The 19,837-nt window shown below is 34.4% G+C and overlaps 1 protein-coding gene across 1 annotated transcript in view; it reads left to right on the forward strand.

The window, feature by feature from the left end:
- Positions 1–19,837, forward strand: part of CSMD1 (CUB and Sushi multiple domains 1) — a 1,182,441-nt gene that overhangs the window by 226,734 nt on the left and 935,870 nt on the right. The window contains exon 2 of the mRNA XM_062571121.1: positions 6,347–6,563. Coding sequence (XP_062427105.1) covers positions 6,347–6,563 — 217 coding nt within the window. The remainder of the gene's footprint in view (positions 1–6,346; positions 6,564–19,837) is intronic.

Genomic DNA, 19,837 nt, shown 5'->3' on the forward strand with positions numbered 1-19,837 from the left:
TGCTTTTCTGTCTCTTACTCTTCCTAGGTTCTTCCATTGGTTTGCTCTTGGAGAGAGAATACTGAGCTAAATGAACCTTTGATATGGCCTAGTACAGCTGTTCTTATTTTCTTATTACACATTTTAATAAAATTATAAGTCTTACTAGCATCTTTTTTTTTTCTTTCTTTAAGAAGGGAGGTAGCATCTCTGCAGATGTTAAATGTTTTCAGAATTAGTGGGAAAGTTTTTTAAGAATCTCAGGTATCAAAATCTCAATCTCACTGCTAGAAGCTGCATTCTATTGTAGCTGTAGAATTGAGGATACTATTCGTAACAGTCATAATATTAATAGACCGGACTTCATTTTCATTACTGTGATTGTTCAAAATATCTTAAAACATCACGGACTATTATGCTGGGTTTTGGTGCATTTTATGGGTCGCTTGTTCAAAATATATGTCTTACAAAAATGCTTTCTATGCAAATATGTAAGTATATTTTTATTTGTATATATACATAAATACATCAATGTTACACTGATAAAGAAGTAGTTGTCTTTTTGAAGAGTTTTGCAAATGGCTTAATTAATTGCAGAATCAGTGAATCAATGAATCAGACTTTGCTAGTACTGATTACTAACTACTGGCAAATGGAGACCTTTTTTAGTGATAAATATCAAATCACAGAAAAATTGAAGTCCAATTTCTAGAAAATATTTAGAATAATTTCATTTTACTAAAATTATTCAGAAGCTTCTGGCAAAGAAATACTTACAAGAGTGATTTTACTGCCTGTTTGAGCTGTTCGCCCTCTGCATACAAGGCAAAATTGCCATATTTAAGTGTATCCTCACTTATGGATCGTGACTTGCGAATGTTGAGCCTGAGCAGGTGCAAGCTCTTGCAGTAGATATCATCTAGAGGTTTAAACAGTGTTGAAGTGTGTTGACAGAACAACTTCTGAGCTTTAGCTTTTTAAAAATTTTCTTTGTAAGTATATACTGGGGAGGGAGAAGGCTTGATACAGCAAATAAATTCTTTACATTGTCTGACCATAGCCATCTCTTTCAAGTGTAGCAGACTTCATCCTGCAGCCTCTACCTGCATGACTGACGTGATCCTCTTTGTAGGATCCACTTCTGACCACTTTTGTGTTGTTAAATACCTGTTTAATAGTAAGCTAGGTAAAATATAGTAATGAGGTAAAATATAGAAAAAATTAAAATCCCTATTGTCTTGCAAATATTGGGTACTGGTGCTCTCCAGATGGCCGAGGATAAGTAAATCTAAACTGAAGCTGGAGCTGAAGCTGTCTTTCAGCCAAGTAGCATAAAACAAGATTCATACAAGGAATAAGAGATTTCATGTATATTCTGAAATCTGTAATAACTAAAAGAGCATCTTTTCCTCATTTTTTTGTTTGCCAGTACAGACTGGTTTCTGAAGGTAGCACAAGCCTCAAACAGAATGTTTTGTACGTTTACTAAGCCTTTATTTGCCCCTTCACTAGCTAACTTTCTTTGCAATCTGGTACAGAGGTTATTTGTATAGTTCGGTTGATAGGTGTGAGTGGAATTTTTATATATTGTTTTAAAACTTTTGAATTAATTACAGAGTTGGGGAGTGATCTTTCTTTGTATAATAATTTAAATAAAAAAGTGGGTAACAGTTTCAGTTTACTTTTACCACTAGACTTCACACATTAGAGAAGCAGAGACAATTTAAATGAGTACAGCTTGAAATGTCTCATTGAAATACTTTTGAAAGCCTTCTTTTCTTGCAGGAATAACTGTGAACAGTTCTGAAGCAGACCTAATATCTTTGAGGCATGTTTTAAAGTGAATCAGTGATGAAGGGCCAAATGCTGGTACTTGTGCTCAGTTGCAACAGATTAGCCCAGAAATTCTAGTGAGATTATATGCACATTAAAGTCTAATTATACTAAAGGACACAAGCGCTTTATGCACTTTTTTGCACTACAGTGTCTACTTTTTAGATGAATAGGATTAATAGGAAAGGATATAAAAATAAACACACGCACACACACATACATCTCTCTCTCTGTCTCCATATATATACATATATATATATATAAAAAGATATATACATATATATATACAGATTAGAGATCTACCTTACCAATAGAAAAAGGTAAATATAAAAAGTTGGGAAAGATTGAGGCTACATTTATTCTGAAGTCTGACACAAGGGCATTAAGGTGTGAATCCCCCTCCCCTACTGTGGTTTCTAAGTAGCAGAATATATACAGGCACATGTAATTGAAATATGACTGTTGATGTTTCCTTTTTATCATACATGTTTATGGGCATTGCTTGGAGTTCACCTCTTCAAGACGTGTTGGTTACATCTCTGTCTCCTGGTAACTGGCTGTGCTTTTTGTACAGAAATGCAAAGTCTTGGCATTGCTTCCCTCTCAGTTAAATCAAGATGTTAAGCATATTTTAATATCCTAGTATATGACATGCAAAGAAACTTTATTAGATAACCTTGTACAGGCCCTTTAATCCTTAAGGCTACAGTCAATGTAAGTGATTTTCAACAGCCAGCCAAGAGCTTTGGTTTTCTTATACTACACTTTTTTAAATAATAAAGCTGAAGTAGCTGAAGTGTCTTCTTACAGACAGCACATGACAGAAAATTAATGCTAATAGAATAGTGTAGATTCATATAAACAACAACACAGTGTCATACTAATACAATTTTTTCAGTCTAGTATAACTTTAATATTCAAATACTTCCATGTACTGATATTCTACTCAATCAGTGACTGCATGTCTTATGAGAAATGGCAGCATTTATTTATTTATTTTTTGCTATGCTGTGTTATTTGACACAAGGGTTGCAGCTAGAGTGGATTATAGGAGTAGATTTGCTTTTTAGGATGTTTTCACTTGTATTCAGCCTGCATTTTCTGGTGTATTTACATGCAGTTCAGTAGAACTCTTTAATATTAATATTCTTTTAATACTTTCTTGTCAGTAGGTTCAGTGTCTGTAATTGTTCTTATTTTTTGTTTCTGAATTCCCTGAAATTTATTGACACATTTTGCTATTAAAGTACCCGTAAGAAATGAAATATTTTTAATAAATCTCATCAGTGTCCTTTTACTCCTCTGTGATGTCTCTGCAGTCAGAAACTGCATTTTTTTTTTGTGATATTGCATTGCCAACTCATATCTAATTTGCTGCCAGCTGTTACCCATAAGTCTCTTCATTCCTACTTTCCAAGTATATCCTCCCACTGAATATCCCTTTTGGATTTTAAGTTATTTAATGTTGAATTAACTCCTTGGCAGAGGTGTAACTTTTGATAGTTCTGGAGCCTTTAGACTTAAATTTATTTACAAAATAGGTATTATATGGGTAGCAACTGAGTCTTTATTTGTAATATTGCTATGTTAACATGCCTCGTATCTCCTGGGGGCAAGGACAGATCTCAAAGGATATCAGTTCTCTGTCCCTGCAGCTCTCTTGTGGTCTTTTGGGATATTGCTTGATCCTCTTCGCAGTTGTCAGTGTTCAGCAGTGAGATCACTAAGAGTTAACCCTGTATTAAATTTCTTGTAGGATTTTTAGTGCGTTTTATTGAACACTAAGGAAATAAATGTATTTTTATATGTACACTTATAAAATTAATAGAAAGCTTATACCTGTTCACAATAATTGTTTTCATTTCTGATTCTCTTTTGACGCATGCTTTTTGGGTACAAAGTGGATAGACTTTGTACCCTTTGTTTATGAATAATTTCAGAACTGGACAGATACCTGTATTTGTATATATACAGGAAGGTAAAAGGAAACTGGAGAAAGAAGTTTCTATGTTTCTGTGAGTAGAAAGAAATGATTCAGTTAAACAGAGATCAAATATTGGCTGCCTCATTTATCATTAGAAGAGTTTTTTTATTAAGGTTTATTAAGTGTTTTTTAATTTTTATGTGACCTTCTCAAGTTCATCCCAAAATTTTCTGAGGCTTGTACATCACAACAGTGAGCTTTACTACTACATGTTAAAAGTGATGAGCAAGACTGTAATGCACAAAAACTTTCACATCTACAGGAGAGAGTATAAAACACATCTTTTAGAGTATAACTCCCCCTGCCCCTGCCCCCCCCCCAGAATGTATGAAGATTCAATTTAACCATAAAATGCAAACTGCACTGTCTACTGAATTTAAATGATGCATTTCTGTCCAGTTAGTTTGCTGTTCTTTCTCTCTCCACTGATGTTGAACCGTCTGTTTTTTTTCTTTTCTCCTTTTTCTCACCTCTTCATGTTCAACTGGATTTCTTGACAATGTAGGCAAAAAGTGATTTTTTCAATCCCAAATGGGAGAGCAAAATAATCATAGTGGTGGGAGAACTTGGGTTCTCAGGGATGTTGAAATAAGTTAGGGGCTGAGAAGAGGGAAGGCTGAGCGGGACCTGGGAGGAGCGATGAGAGCGGATGGTGGGTGGCGAGGAGGACTGCGGAGGGGCCGGCAGCAGTCACCGAGGGCTGCCGAAGCTTCGGGGAGGGGGTAGCCGATGTCTCTGGGAGGAGGCCGCTGGGCTGTGGCCTTTCTGGGCGGATGCGCTTGCCGGCCCCAGCAATGTTCAGTTTTGCCTTAACCTAGCTGTAGGATTTCGTTAAAGATCGGGTGGTTAGTTTGTTTGTTTGGCCAGAAACCAGAACTGTGATTAACATACTATGTCACATTATTTATACACCAGAGTTACAGAATTCTACTCTTAAAAAGATTCTCTCTCTGCTACATTTTGGACCAATTGCTTCCTTGCATTTTGTAGTTCTGCTCTTCCAAAGCAAGCACCTGAAGCTAAAATGGTAGGAAAACTGCCATGCAGCATGGCTTACGGGAGAACCTTCGGTTGCATAAATGAGTTTCTGGATGCAGGTGGCATGAAGCACTACATTAGAGTATCTGGGTTGTCACTGTGATTTTCCTTTTTTATTTTCCAAATACTGTTTCTGTAGGATTTGAATTATTTAAATTTGCTCTCTGACACTTGTATGACATTTCTACTGTGGTTGCAGGAGAGAAATACAATGCAAATAATCTGCAAAAATGTTGAGAAAGTATGATTAAAATCCATAACTGAAACTTCTGTGTTCATGATGTAATATGTTCATAATGTTTAATAGTATCTATGTTTTATTAAAGCAATGTGACTCAATTGTTAGATATACTAGAGAAGATTTTTATTTTAATGGCCCACTGAATCCCCACAGCCTTTATATCTATTCATTAGAGTTATTGTTAGATTGGAAATGTAGTAGAAAATGATTACTTATTATTTCTTTAGTTTTAACCAGCAAATCTCTTTTATTAAATCCATTTTATTAAGATTTAGAAACCTCCCACATGCATTTGACAGCATTTCTCTGAAAGATTTAGTCTCAGAGACCTACTACTGTGAAGTTAAAAATAAAATTGCAGCCTGAAATACATTTCTGGTTTAGATATAACAATAAATGCTGGGATTATACTTGTTCTGAAGTGCTTAAAATGCATGTAATAATCCAAGCATTACAGTGCACAGAATGTCCTTAAACCTTTCTCTGTTCAAATATTTCATTAATGCTTCTCTCCAACTAAGAGCCACTACAGCTATTGTGTGTGGGATTAACAAAATCAAGTAGGAAATTAGCTAGAGTGTGTACTGTAAGTCCAAGTTTCTTGCTGAGGACATCCCATTAATGAGCTACCATACCCTCACAAGGTCTGTAGGATGTACAAACCACCTGCTGAATAAATCTTTAGTGTTATATATTTTTTTTTTTTTTGAATGTTAGGAAAAAAATTAACATTTTCCTGATTATAATACCTGTGCCGCTGAAGTTGTCTTACCAAAACAGAAGTTTTGTCATGTTCTTAAGTATAAAAATCTTAATATCTGTTGCAACAAAATGCATAATGAATGTGCATTTTACATTTTGCTCTCAGTTTTGGGAGTGTGTTTCACAACAGCAGTGTGTTTTAGAACTGATATAAAAAATTATAAATGCAATTTCACCAAAGTGTTCTGAAGACTTTCTGCCATTAAAACTTCCATAGTGTAGAATTTGTGGCATCAAGACTAATACTTAAAATTTACATTTAATTTAATAAAACAGCTGTTGTTGTCTAAATAACCTCAGATAATAATTCATTGCATAAAAACATAGTTGGTGTCTCAGAAAAGCCAGCAATGGGGTTTTGAATCTACAGGAACGAATGGTATAAATGCAACTTTACATGGTATTTGTAATCTAGAAAAAGTATTATAAAATTAAGTTAGAATATGGCTACACATATAAGAATATGTCCAGGAAAAACACTGAAATACTTAATTTCATTTTTTTTTCAGGTCAAAACTGTGGAGGCTTAGTACAAGGACCAAATGGTACTATAGAAAGCCCCGGATTTCCTCATGGTTATCCAAATTATGCCAACTGCACGTGGATCATTATCACAGGAGAACGTAACAGGATACAGTTGTCATTTCATACTTTTGCCCTGGAAGAAGATTTTGATATTTTGTCTATTTATGATGGACAGCCACAGCAAGGCAATTTAAAAGTGAGGTAAAGTGGTTTTCACTTTCTTTCTGACTTTCTGTCTTTCTTTTGCTCTCTCTCTTTCTCTGTTAAATGTATTTTCTGATGATATGTTGCAGCTATGTTTTACCAGTGTTTCATTAATTCCTTCCCAGCTAAAGCAAGAACAAAGTCCAAAATCTCATAGCAAAAGAAGCTGTGCCAGCTTCAGATCTTTATGGCCAGTAGAAGCAGCCTTCCTTCATTTTTGTTTAGTTTGAGATCAGTTTTGGTAAAGGCCCCAAGCAAACTGTTATGTGAAAATGATTTCAAGGTAGAACACCAAGTCATGTTCTGTGGATATAAAAGTAGAGACAGAAATTCCGAAGTATGGTCTTTAGCTCATTAAAGTCATTTAATTACCACTGATTTCAGTAAAACAAGGATTTAATTTCCAAATTGAACATTGAAACAGATATTTTATTTGTCCTTGCTTGCATTGGCCAATTAATTTACTTTGTAAGTAGTGTCGTATAGAAGAAAGTACTTAGTGACTTTGAAGAATGCTGAAGTTAAAAAAGGAGAATTTGGAGGACAGGTTTCTGTTGACATTTCTCATACCCTCTAGCTAAAATTTTCCTGAATTTTATTGCACAAAAGACATTCACAGGTGTACTCTTCTACAACTGTACATTTCATGACAATTCACTTAGCAAATATTGGAAAATTATAGTCCTTTTTTTTTCAGCTGACAACATGCAAGTGCAAGAGAGCATCTTGGAACCTTTACTTCAGGGTATACATGCTGATATTTTTTGTGTAGATGAAAATACTCTCCTAGTTTTTGAATAATTATATTTCTTCAGCCTTTATGCAAAAAGTGAAGGCTTTCCTTCAAAATAGCTATGTAACTCTATAGCTCTCACAAATTGTTATAACTGAATAATATTCATTCCATAATCTTTGTTGACCGCAAAGCAAAACTGTATAAAGTGAAATTGTACATTTAGCTAGCTGACTGTACTGCCTGAAGGACCATTTTATATGCTAAACGTGCATCAGGTTACTGTTCACTAAATATTGATTTTTAAAACCAAGGAAAAGGACACGTATTTAAAATGTATTGGGGTGACCCAGTAAAGGAGTAATTTGTTGTAAACTGCTTATGTGGAGGAAGAAAAGAGGAAGAAAAGGTGGTTGTAAGATATTTATGAAAATCTTGTATTACAGTTAATGCATCCTTAAAAGCATATACTGATTTAATGGATAGATTAGATGGTATTGATCATAGGTAATTGTCATCTGTGTTATGAGGAGGTTGAGAAGATGGCAGCAGGAAGAACAACCTTTAAGTATTTTTAGGTTGTACAAAATAACGTGCAAGAAAATGCTGTTTTACACCTTCCTATTGTTCTGGACAAAACCCCAGCTAGCATTCTTTCACGGGACAAGCCCTGTAGCCCCAAATTGTCCTAAACTATTTCCTTCATTTTTATTGCCATATATTACTCATAGAAGACACAACTGGATTTGCGAGATATATGTAAAAACCCACTAAATTTTAAGTCCAGTGCCATCTGTTATGAGAGTGCTTTGTAGAAAACTGTTGCCTTAATTCTATAAGCACACACAAAGTTAGATCATTAATTTCACTTGATATTATAACAAAACCAAACGTTTCAGCTTTATTATTGAAAAAAAAAAAACTCCTCTAGTAAAATTTGAGAGTTGAATTATCAGTTGATGAGGAAAGCTTTCAAAACACAACCAAAATCTAATTAAGCTGGGGAAAAAAATGTAAAATGTGTTCTTTGTTTGTGCCTTAGATTGTAAAGGAGGTGTTAGCGGGTAGCTGCCATTGCGTTCGCCCGGCTGACGGCTGCTGGGCGAGGAGGGGCCCGCGTGCGGACTAGTTACTTGAGCATTAGCTACATAGGATTGGCTGAATATACACTAGAATTCTTTTTGACTTCTTCTACCTGCCCAATCTGTAAATCTTATCTCAATTTAGGTAATATATTTATTTGCATTTAAACTAGTGTGTAAAAAGAATATGAATTCAGGCTGTCGTAAAAGCTCTTACAAATAAATTTCAAGCAATTTTGTTGTCTCTTACACAAAAAGCGCTAAGTTATGTAAGCGAGAAGAAAAAAGACACAAATTTACAAACATGAATACTTTTCTGTTGTGCGTACACACAAATGTCAGTAATAGGTATTTTGGGCATGTATAATGTACCCTTGTTTAGAATGAATTTTAAAATGTCTGCTTGCCTTTATTTTTTTGGAGGCCTTCTAGGAATTCTTTAATTTGCCTCACTCCAGGTAACAGTAGTTGCTGATTGTTACTGCTCACATTAGTTGAGGTAAACATTTGTGTCTTAATGGATTAGCAATACAAATGATGGAAGTTGCTAAGAGAGAATGTAATAAAATGAGGTTTTCCAAAATTTTATAACAAGTACAATGTATACAATGTATACTAAATACTAACATGTTCTATCCTGCCTTCTTGAATCATTTTGAAAAAAATAGGGATTAAATATGAATTCCTCATGCACTCGCTTTTCCCTGTCTTCAGTGAGGAATAAACTATATGTATACTCTGTGCTTCGTAGTCCAAGCCTGAAAGTAAATGTTCACTGAAGTTCAGGTTTGGGCTCCTGTTCATTATTAAGCCTTTTTAATTATCTTAACAAACCAATATTTATGATGTATCCAAGTGTTTCAAATTTTGATTTATTTTTTCCAGGTTTTTATAAAATAATTTCTATCTTTCTTTTCTAGAAATAGGAGAACAGTGTAACAGTGATAGGGTGACTGATCTTTCTACAGAACTGTTGACATTGCCAAAACCAGAGTTTTGTGCAGTTTACAATTATTTATTTTTTTCCTCCCTTTGGACATTTACATGCCAATTTTTTACCTTTTTATTGCAGAGCATTTTATACAAGTTGATTTCAAGTCATAGGATTATTTATTTATTTATTTATTTATTTATTGTGAACTGGGCATTTTGCAAAGAGAAGCAGTGTAGAAATGAACAGAATGGATTCTTTTTATCCAGCTAGCATTACTAGAACATCCGAAAAAAATAACAAAAATTGAGCTGGTTTTTAAGTTCATAAAACAAGGAGAACCAAGATTTGTGAATAATTTCAGCAGGAAATTTTTCACGTCTGTAATAAAAGGAAAACTGTTATAATATATTAATCAATGGTTATGCAGATTGATAAGTGAGTTCCTGCTGGTACAGATGGTCAATGGCTATCCTTTCTTTTTCTATGTTTAATCAGATTCTGCTTGTTTTTTTCATGCATTCTATTATTAGGAAGGAGTCATATTTAATACAAGGCTAAAATTTTATTCATTGTACATCAGATAGCTATTTTAGAAAAGGAAACCATGACTTGATCAACTAAATGCTGACAGACATGATTTTCCGCAGAAGTAGAAAGAGCATACAATGCCCTTTCTGTGCCAGGCAAGATAAGTTACATATAGAAAGTTGGCAAGTTCAAACTCATATATGGCTTTTTTTTTCTACAGGTAGGTAAAAGGCAAAAATCCTATTCCTAAATGTTTTAGCCTCCCAATTTAACATTTTCAAGCTAATTTTATTGTCAAGCCTACATATTAAGAAGATTTAACTAAAATTTAATTAAATATGAAGTAGAACAAGCAATGTACTTGCTAACAACTAAACTACTTTACCAAGAATTATGTGCCACACTAATTACATGAATTACATGTCTAAAGCTGAGGATAGTCAAGTATAAAATAATACAAAATTTTTTCCCCAAAACCATGGAGTATTATTTGAATTTTCCCCTAAGAGAATTCATTTCACATTTAAGGAACTATTATTTCTTAGAAAAAAAAAAGGAAAGATTCAATTTAATTTGACGTGTCAGACAAATATATGAATTTATACTACAGTAATCTACACCAGTTGCTTAAAGCTTTTGTAAAGTAGTTGTTTAAGTCAGCATGTTTTTCTTAAAAAAAATAATGTGTCACTCACTGCAATGAAAACATGTTTATGCTCCATTTCTGTGTGCTCTCTAGAAGCATATCTCTCTTTTTGTCTGAAACTAGTCATGGTATATCTTCAGAGAATTTACAGGTGTTGTTTTTTTGCTTCTTCTTTGCTTTTCAGACTAGAGCTATATAACTGACAGCAGTGATTTGCTGCAGTTGTTTGTAGTGTTTCACCACCAAGAAGTCTTACTCATAAGAGACTCATGAGAGGAGAGTTGGATTATAACTCCATAAAAATTTATTTCTATAGTTTTGGAAAAGCTTTAGCATATTTTAGGTTATCTTACTGTTTCCTGGCTATACAATGAAATTTAGTTTAAGGGAATAATAAGTTTGGTGCATAAACGAACATCTTTCTAATAAGAAGACTTCTAATAAAGTAAAGCAGTATAATTAATTATATTTAAAGACACTTCATAGTAGCCTGTTGAGAAAGATGAAATTTATTATTCATTATGAACAGTTTTTGGTATTTCACATTACAACATTTTACAGCAATTTGTTGACTTCCAATAAGATATACATATTTGCCTGCCTTGTTACTTGTTCTTGCATATGGCTCTATTACAAATAATTAGTTATTCAGCTTGAAATAGTTATATTTATGATCCTACTAAACCAAACAGCCATACATTCTTATTTTTTTTCTATTATGTAAAGCTGTTTTAGAGAACAGAGGAACACATTGGGTATAGAGATATCCAGCGTTTAAGCTTTGAATTCACAGAAAATTGCTACTTGTCAGTGTGGGTGTGGATGTATATGTATCGATGTTTCATAGTGCAGTTAACATCTTTGCTTAATTGAAATCTCAAAACAAGGTTTAAATGCTACTTGAGTATTGGCCAAGTCATCTTCACTGGTATGATTTTTACTTGATATGTGCAGGGAATGCAAACATTTTTTATTTTATAGAAAATTTGGTTCTGTCAGAGTGATGAATTTAGAATCTTCAGAAGTACAAATACTTAAAAAAATTTTTCAACACTGCTCAGTACACTGCTTTGTGTTTCATGTTCATTTTAGTAGCATTTTATTTTTTCATTTCCGGTCATTTGTGATCACTTGCTAAGCTCTGAAAAGCCCAAGATTTTACATTTTACAATATATACAGACTTTGACAGTTAAATATGATAAATTTCTGTAAGGGCTCACATTAATTTTGCTTTCAGAACTCCTCAAGAATGGGATACTAAAAACCATTGAAGAATGCAGGTAAAACCAGTTTGGGGGGATTACGCTGTTATCTCTCATACAATCTTGTATTACACATGCAGTGTACGTAATGTGATTTTGTGTCAGCGCACTGCATCTACTGTATTGTTGAAATGAGACTTTTTATTTCAGATTGCATAAATTGAATTGACAGAACTACACATAGGAGGTTTACTGGCCAGCATCCCTAAATGTTGTGTATAAAATGATTGTTGCTGCTGTTCTTGGTCACGGATGTGTCCGGCCCCTTTCCTTACATACTGCCTGCAAGTTCATAATTCAGTTCCAGCCACCAGAGAATTTGCAGCTGGACTCCTCACAGAGAAAATCTGAGTCCTGCTTTCAGAGTCTGGCCCTTTTTTATGATACTTGTTTCTGTACATCCTTTCTGTAGGATTTTTTGGAGTTTCTGTGAAACTGTGATAGATAACTTCTGAATTAGTACTACTCTACCTAACTTCAGTGTCCGCTATAGAGAATGTGACTGTTTGCTTTGGAGAGGAAAAATATCCTTTACTTGTTAACTGAGTGGCAACTTAAAGGAAAAAAAAAGAAAAAAAAAGGCTTTATAAAATGTACTGAAAGTAATTTGTCTTTTATTTCTGAAGCGTGCAGTTAGGTTAAATTGTGAATAATATTCTCATACTGTCATTTGGTAGCTAACTGCCTGTCTTAACTGAATCTGTGGTCATTGACTTTATGATTATAGTCTGTCTTTTGGTATGAGAACCACCATGCACTGGACCAGGAAGTAGTGCTCGTGGGATACATACGGTTTCATGGACGTTTAGGCGTATCAGATGAATTCTGCAGTCTGTCTGCTCTGATTTGCTTCAGCAGGAATGCAACATCATCTCTTCTCCTAACCAGTCACACATAATTAATCCAGCTTGTAAAACAAAGTTTGTAAACAAACTTTGTCAAAACATTACACTTGTCAATATTATTTAGAAACTTTCCTCAGTTTTCATCCTGTTCATGTGCAAAAGAACAGCCAGTAACATTGTTAGGCTATCCCTGGCTTTTGGCACTGATATCTTTCCCACTTACATGAGAGTAGAACATACTGTTAGTATGTACGCACAGGGCTGAAGTCCTGGGTTATTTCTTCATTCATATATTGATTTGAGTGAAAACTACATATGCTACATAGGCATATCAATATCAAGCCCAATTAATTTATTAAGTAAACAAGGCTAACTGACTAGAAGAGCATATAGGGACAGTGACGGTGACCGTCATGAACCTGAAGGCTGGTTTTGATAATGGCTCACTACCAACTTGCAGGAAACAAGACCCTTAGAAGCGAATGTCTTACTGATGATAATCTACTCTTTTTATTACTTATCAATGTTTTCTTCCACCTGCAGTCTTCATTTGTATGTTGCTATCTTTCAGAAAAAAAGTAATTTTCCAAAAATGTCTTTGCTCACTACCTCCTCCCCCCCATATACACTGTGGTTCTGTGTGAGGAATCTAATGTGAGCAGTGTCATGAAAGAAAAGCAAAATGAAAAAAAAAAAAAGCAGATGGTAGTATTAGAGTATATGTGTGCGTCTTAGTTGCTAAGACAGTTTTATACTCTAGGCTTCGAAAGCGAAATATGCATAATTAGGCCAAACATAACAAAATCATGATTAATGCAAATGCAAATATGAATATACAGATATTATTTAAAAACTCATTTAATACTTTTAATTTCTCAAGATAATTTTTAATTCATGAATTAGGGAAAGAAAAAAGTGCATTATAGAATTGATTGGTAAATACACTAAAGCTGAGTCTAATGAAACGAATGGACCTTAAAATCTGTAATTTATGACAGTTACATTTGAATGCTGATGTTAAAGTCTGATAGGTATCAGCAATTTTTTTTAAAAAAATCCTATTTATGGCAAATTTTGCTTAGAGTACTGAATTATATAATAGTAAAGCACTGTGCACTCTAATGATTAAAACTAATTGTTATTTGATAAAAAAGTAAAGTGGTAAAAGGATTATGGGTACGCTAAACCATGCATTTGAATGCATATACCTAAATTAATTCATGTACTGAAAAGCGGTAATTTAGTATAGAAATTGTCTTTCCACCATGGATCAGCTAGCTGAGGACAGTTTCCATCATATGCCATTGCAGAATATGTAGCTGAGCTAATAATTTCTCTACACGCTGTGTGAAAGTAGAAAACCTGGGTAAGAAAGAAGTCCGTATTTGCAGCATAATGGAGCAGCCATACTACCCATGATACTTAGGACTTTTTTTTTTTAATCTTAAGTTGTTCATAGGAACAGATTTAGCTTTGATACATCTTTCAACAGAAATAGCCAGGAGCTGGCTAGTAGTTAAAAAATTCATTTGAGAGGTACACAAACCCAGCTTTAACTCCCTGAGTTGCCTCTTTCATGTGAAGGACTTGATCATAATGTCTGTTTGGGTCTTAGTCTCTCCTTCTGAAGTTGTTCTGCTTTATTGGAATAGTTGATTGGTTTTAGGGTCTGCGAGAAGCAGTGATCTGGTGCTGCTTCGCTAGCGAGGCATCCTCTGGGCGTGCGGGTCAGACTCATCGCTCCTGTGCCTCTTTCAGATAAAGCAGAGGCTTGAATCTGAGAGAACAGCCTCAGCGCCAAACGACAGGCTATTTTATCGTGGTATTTGTCCTAGTTTTTTTTTTTTGTTGTTGTTGTTGTTGTTTTTCTGTTTTCCTTTCTGTAATTATCCACAGAAATTCCTAACTTCAAAAATCACAAAGGCCTGCCATGTGTAATAAATAATAGTGTAATCACCATGCCATGTGAAGGAGTGTAAATATTATCTGAGTTACAACTTCTATGCTTGCTGAGGGCGCATGCCTCATGCTACCAAAGGCATTGCTTCCACTTCTCTTTACCCAAATGAGCCCACAAAGTTGTTGGGAAACATGCACCCCAAGAACCTCACAAGACGTGGGGAATAGCAGACCCTCCATGAGTCTGCCAGTGTGCTCTGCGCCCTGATCTGCTTTTCCTGCAGAAACATTCATTTCGCCTGCCCTTAGTAAGAGCAGCTTACCTAGTCTCCCGCAGCTGCCCTTATAGCCAATAGAGAGAAACAGGCAATTTTAGAGAGCAATTCATCTAATTTATGTTACACATCTATTTTAGGCTGCAGTGAATTATATGATAGGAATGCTTATTCTCTTCGTTGGCCGTAAAGGGAACTGTGGTTTACTAGCTAAGCTAAAACACTGACACTGCAGAACTCTACACTTTGTCAGATGAATCTCAGCCAGACTGATCTATGTTCATCAGTATCTATTAGAGATCATACTTATTATTAGATAGCTTAAAGGATAAAGAATAAATCTAGCATATTCTATCAAAGCATTGGACTAAATGTTCAATTGCAAAATTGGAAACACAGTTCTAAGAGGATAAAGCAGTAAAATATATTGGCAATGTATTACCAGAAATTTAATTCATTTCCACAATTGCTGTAGATTTCCTGATCCTCATTTGGTCCTTTGATTTGGTGTGAATTCTGGAAAATGTTCATGCTGTCAGCATGGAGCTTTGGAACAGAGCCCTACGCTTCCCTCGCAGCCCATTATTTACTCACCTTATTTTAAAGAGCAACTGCACAATAAAAAAAGATACCTTGGAGAACTTACATTTTCTTCCAGTCTTGGTCTTTAATGTAAGGAACTACATTGTATTACTGCTGTAAACTAGATTATATGCACCAAGGAAACCTGATAAAACACTTCTAAGCTGGTTAGAGAAGTTTTTTTGTTTGTTTGTTTGTTTTCCCATCTTGCTCCTCCTCCATGCTCCATTCTATTCAGTCATCGTGAAGGATTGTTTTTGAGCAATACATCAGTCATTATGCAGGAACGGGAGTTCTTTCATATGTTCTTAAGCAATTTATTTTGTCCATTTTTGCTAATTTCTTCAGTCATAATATTTTACAAACTGTATGTTTCTCTTCACAAAAATATGCACAATCATAAATATCAAAAATATACCTTATTAACAGTGCAGAAATTAGTTTATTTGTTTTAGGTCATAGCCACTAAGAAGAATGTGCAGATATATATAGAGAGGATGGACATGTAGATAAATGTACATATAGATACATATGTAGGAATGAGGCACAGTGCTCTCCCGCTTGTACGTTTCTGAAGAGACTTCCACACAGACATCTAGCAAAACATTTATATAGACTAAAAAAAGTGATTTGTATGGCATTTGTTGGATTTATCCTTGTCTTCCAAGAAAATGTTACCATCAGAACCAATCAAAGATGAACTCAGCAGTTAGGATTCAAATGAAAGACTGTATAGTGTGTGAATTAGATAGACTGTTTAATTTCCTGGAGGCATTTTCCGCCTTCAGCAAGAGAGGTCTGAGTAAATACAACCTCTATATGTTGTAGATATTTGTATCTTTTTTTACATAAAGAGCTGGCCTCATTACTACATGATTTACTTTTGTGATACTTTTTCTTTTTTAAAAAAAAAATTAGGTCACTTCTTACAAAAACAGTAAGGGATTCGAAACATAAGCTAGGCAGACGTTTTCTTCTTCTGCATCTTGCACTTACTACATTATATTCATTATCATTTCGGCAATGTGAATCACCCCTGACTTTCATCAAATTTTGTTTTATTAGAAAGCTGTGTAAAACAGAAACCTCCGATCAGTTATCTCCTTTCCAAGGATGTGTGTTCCTCCTGTCGTACCAGATCCAATAGCACTGTCAAAATTAGTCAAGCTATTTAGGGCAAGGATTTTGTTTTCTGATATGTTTGTTAAATGTTATGTTCACTTCCAGTATGTCATAATGTTTTTAATGAAGATGAAACAAGTGATTATCAGCTTAATGTGAGATCACTGTTCTTATGTTTGGTGGACCTCCTGCATGAGAGGAGACTTCCTAATAGACAAAAATGCCAATTTTCTGTTTGGTGGCCCAATGGCATACACGTTGTCAAAGAGCAGAGTTTGAGGGAGATACTTAGCATTTCAGATCTGCACCTGCTATACTTAAATAAAAATTGTAACTATTTGGTGTTATACTTTTGAGAACTTCCCTCAGAAATTTTCTTAGAAAGAAAAGTGAGAACAGATCTTTGTTTCCTCTCTTGTGATGAAATAATAGTGTTGGGCTTGTCCAAGGGAACCACACATGTGTTTCCCTGGACCATGTGTTGGTAGGTTTAAGGTAAAAGGGAGAGACATCTCTTTGTCTCGTATTTTATGAATTATCAATCATAAAATTAATTTTAGCTTTCCAATTAAAAAATATAGTGATTTACTTTACATTTATACTGCCATATGTCCAAAAAATAAATCAGAAATCATTTGTGACAGCAAGTGCAATAATCTGTATATGGCTTTAAAAGTCTGCCTTAATGTTTTGAATAAGTAGAAGATGATTAGACATTACCTAATATCAGAAATTAGAAAAATGATTTTACCTTCCAGAGCTGATAATCAATATAATGTTATAGGCATATGAAGCTTTTGGTTGGAAATACTGTGAAAATCATTGATTAGTAGTGCAACTTCATGTAGCAAGAGATAAGAAGTTTTAGTAGTGTTATGAAAAACAGTCATATAGGATATAGTTAAAATATAAAACAGCAAATTGTTTAAAAAGGTGAATATTTCTTTCTTTTTATTTCCTTCTCTTCTTACAGAAGCACTGAGTAGAGAAAGCAAAAATGTAAAAAGGAAGTGTCTTTTAAATATAACACAAGACATTAATATCTTCAAGAAATCACTCCACAAGCTTTTGGTTAGAATAGAGAAGAGCTGATAAATGATATTAGACACTTAAGCGATGCAAACATATGCAATCAAATTAGAAAATAGAAAGAGAACTAGTACAAGGACCATCATTTTATACAAGTTGGCCAAACCACAGGGTTGGGAAGGAAAGTTTTTTAATCCATATTTGTCAGATTTGGTTTTATATGTCTTGTCTTTCAAAGGCTGATATCAACCAATGAATAACATAGCTAATTAATTAGATAATTGCTATTTTTTTGTTTAAAAAATTAATTTATGGCAAGCAATGAAACCATGAAACAAAATACAGTAATATATCCTGGTAGTATATCACATTATGGTGCATATGAAATTTCAAACGCTGTCATTGAATAAAGTTAGCATTTCTCTGCAGAGTAAAAGAATATGTTGTTTGGAGGTTAAAAATTGCAGTCTGGAGTCCTTCAGTAAATACAACACATCATAACACATCATACAGAACTTGAGGCACTCTATGGCATCCAAGAAGAGAGAAAAAAAAAAGAATAAACCCTCCTCCCTTTAGTGATAGCTTCATCTTTCCTTTAGAAATCATAGAAAATGGATGAAATCGAGAAAAAGCTCACTTTCCATATAAAGATAAAACATCAAGCCATCAAAATTTCGGTTGTGTGCTGCAAGCATGCAAAAGTAAATTGAGCGTGACAAGTATATACAAGGATCATGAATAAGATTTTTTGTTTGTTTGTTTCTTCTTTATGTTTTAGAGCCTTTAGCCAAATATTCTAATGTCATGCTGCGTGAAAAAGATGTTAGTTTCTGTGCTTGCTGTGAGATGTTCCAAGTTTGGAAGAGGTTGCAGCTAAGAAAAAGAAAGAGGAAAGACTACATTAGCATGAATAACTCAACGTTCTCCAGTGAGGAAAGAAAAGCAAGTTATTTACATATAAAATAAGAAAAAATTACACTCCAGCAGTAAATGAGTATCTAATATCAGATTGAAAAGGGGCAGATTTTAGGCCCACGCATGGGAAGTTTGCATGTGAATTCAATTCCTTGCCTGTAACGAAGGCAGCTGATCTCGGTATTCAATGCACAGTGACCTAGTAGTACATACACTGATACCTATGAAAAGAAAACACAATCATGCAATTGTCTGGCAAATTGAAACTTAAATAAAATATCAATTAAACCTCTCATTAGTAAAGACTCAGATAATAGATATTCAGTGTCATTCTTAGAAGAGGCGTGAATAAGAACTTGTAGCAGAGTTAAAACTGTGGCTCTACAGAAATGTTCACAGCTCTGGTTTTGCATCACTATGGTGACTGGCATAGCAACAGCAGAAGTTGAAAAGGCCCAGAGAACATTTTGACTCATAGTACCACTGCCTGCCCGTGTGCAGAGGCTCCATAGTTGTTTCTCTGTCTGGCACTTTTTACTCAAGGTTTCCTGAAGCCGTTTTTTCTGTCTGCTTGACTGGAAGAAACTTCTTTCATCTCAGCTTGGGGCTTATAGGGCCCTTTTTAGGTATTATTTGTCTTTTTCATGGTCTTCTTTCAGATTTCCCTATAATCCTCCACTTGTGCTAAAACAAAACTTTCCTCATATGTTTATATTGATTTTTCATTACTTTGTTAAGAGAGAGTGTATTTTTAATGTTGACATTTCTAGTCAATAATCCAGAGTCAATAGTTCAGAAGACATGCACCTAGAAAAAAACTCTGAAAGATAATGCATTTGAGTGGACACAAAGTAGAACTGTGAAACTCTGAAAATTGTAGATCATGCTCCCTTTTTTAATTCCAAGAAGCCTAGAACTAAATGACCAAAAAGCAAACAAACAAAACCCACAGAAACACAGGATTTGTCTTGCTATAAGTTTGAGGCAAGAAAGAAGTATTTTATTCACAAACTAGGCTTTCAGAATCTTCCTTTCTTCAAAATGTTTACTCCAGTAATGATACTTGGGATGAAATGGAAAAGCACACAACATGAAAGGGACAGCTGATTAATTACCATCAATTCAAATATATGTTGATGTGCATCTCAGGACTGTCTAGTTTAAAGTAGCCAAAGGATTTAATGAACACTTGTTCTACATTTAAAAAAATCATAATGGAAAGACTCCATGAGAAGGATAGAAAGCCTGCACATTCAAGAATTCTGAAATTCCCTAAAATACTGGTTCTGTAATGCTATTCTGAAATATTGATGCTGAAATGCTATACTACTCCCACTCCTAAGGTGAGAAAGAGCAGAGGCATGGAGGAGAAGAATATGTTATCAATGTCATAGGCCTGCATTGTACTACAGATT

This window comes from Rhea pennata, chromosome 3 (assembly GCF_028389875.1).
Source record: "Rhea pennata isolate bPtePen1 chromosome 3, bPtePen1.pri, whole genome shotgun sequence".
In the NCBI taxonomy this organism is placed as follows: domain Eukaryota; kingdom Metazoa; phylum Chordata; class Aves; order Rheiformes; family Rheidae; genus Rhea; species Rhea pennata.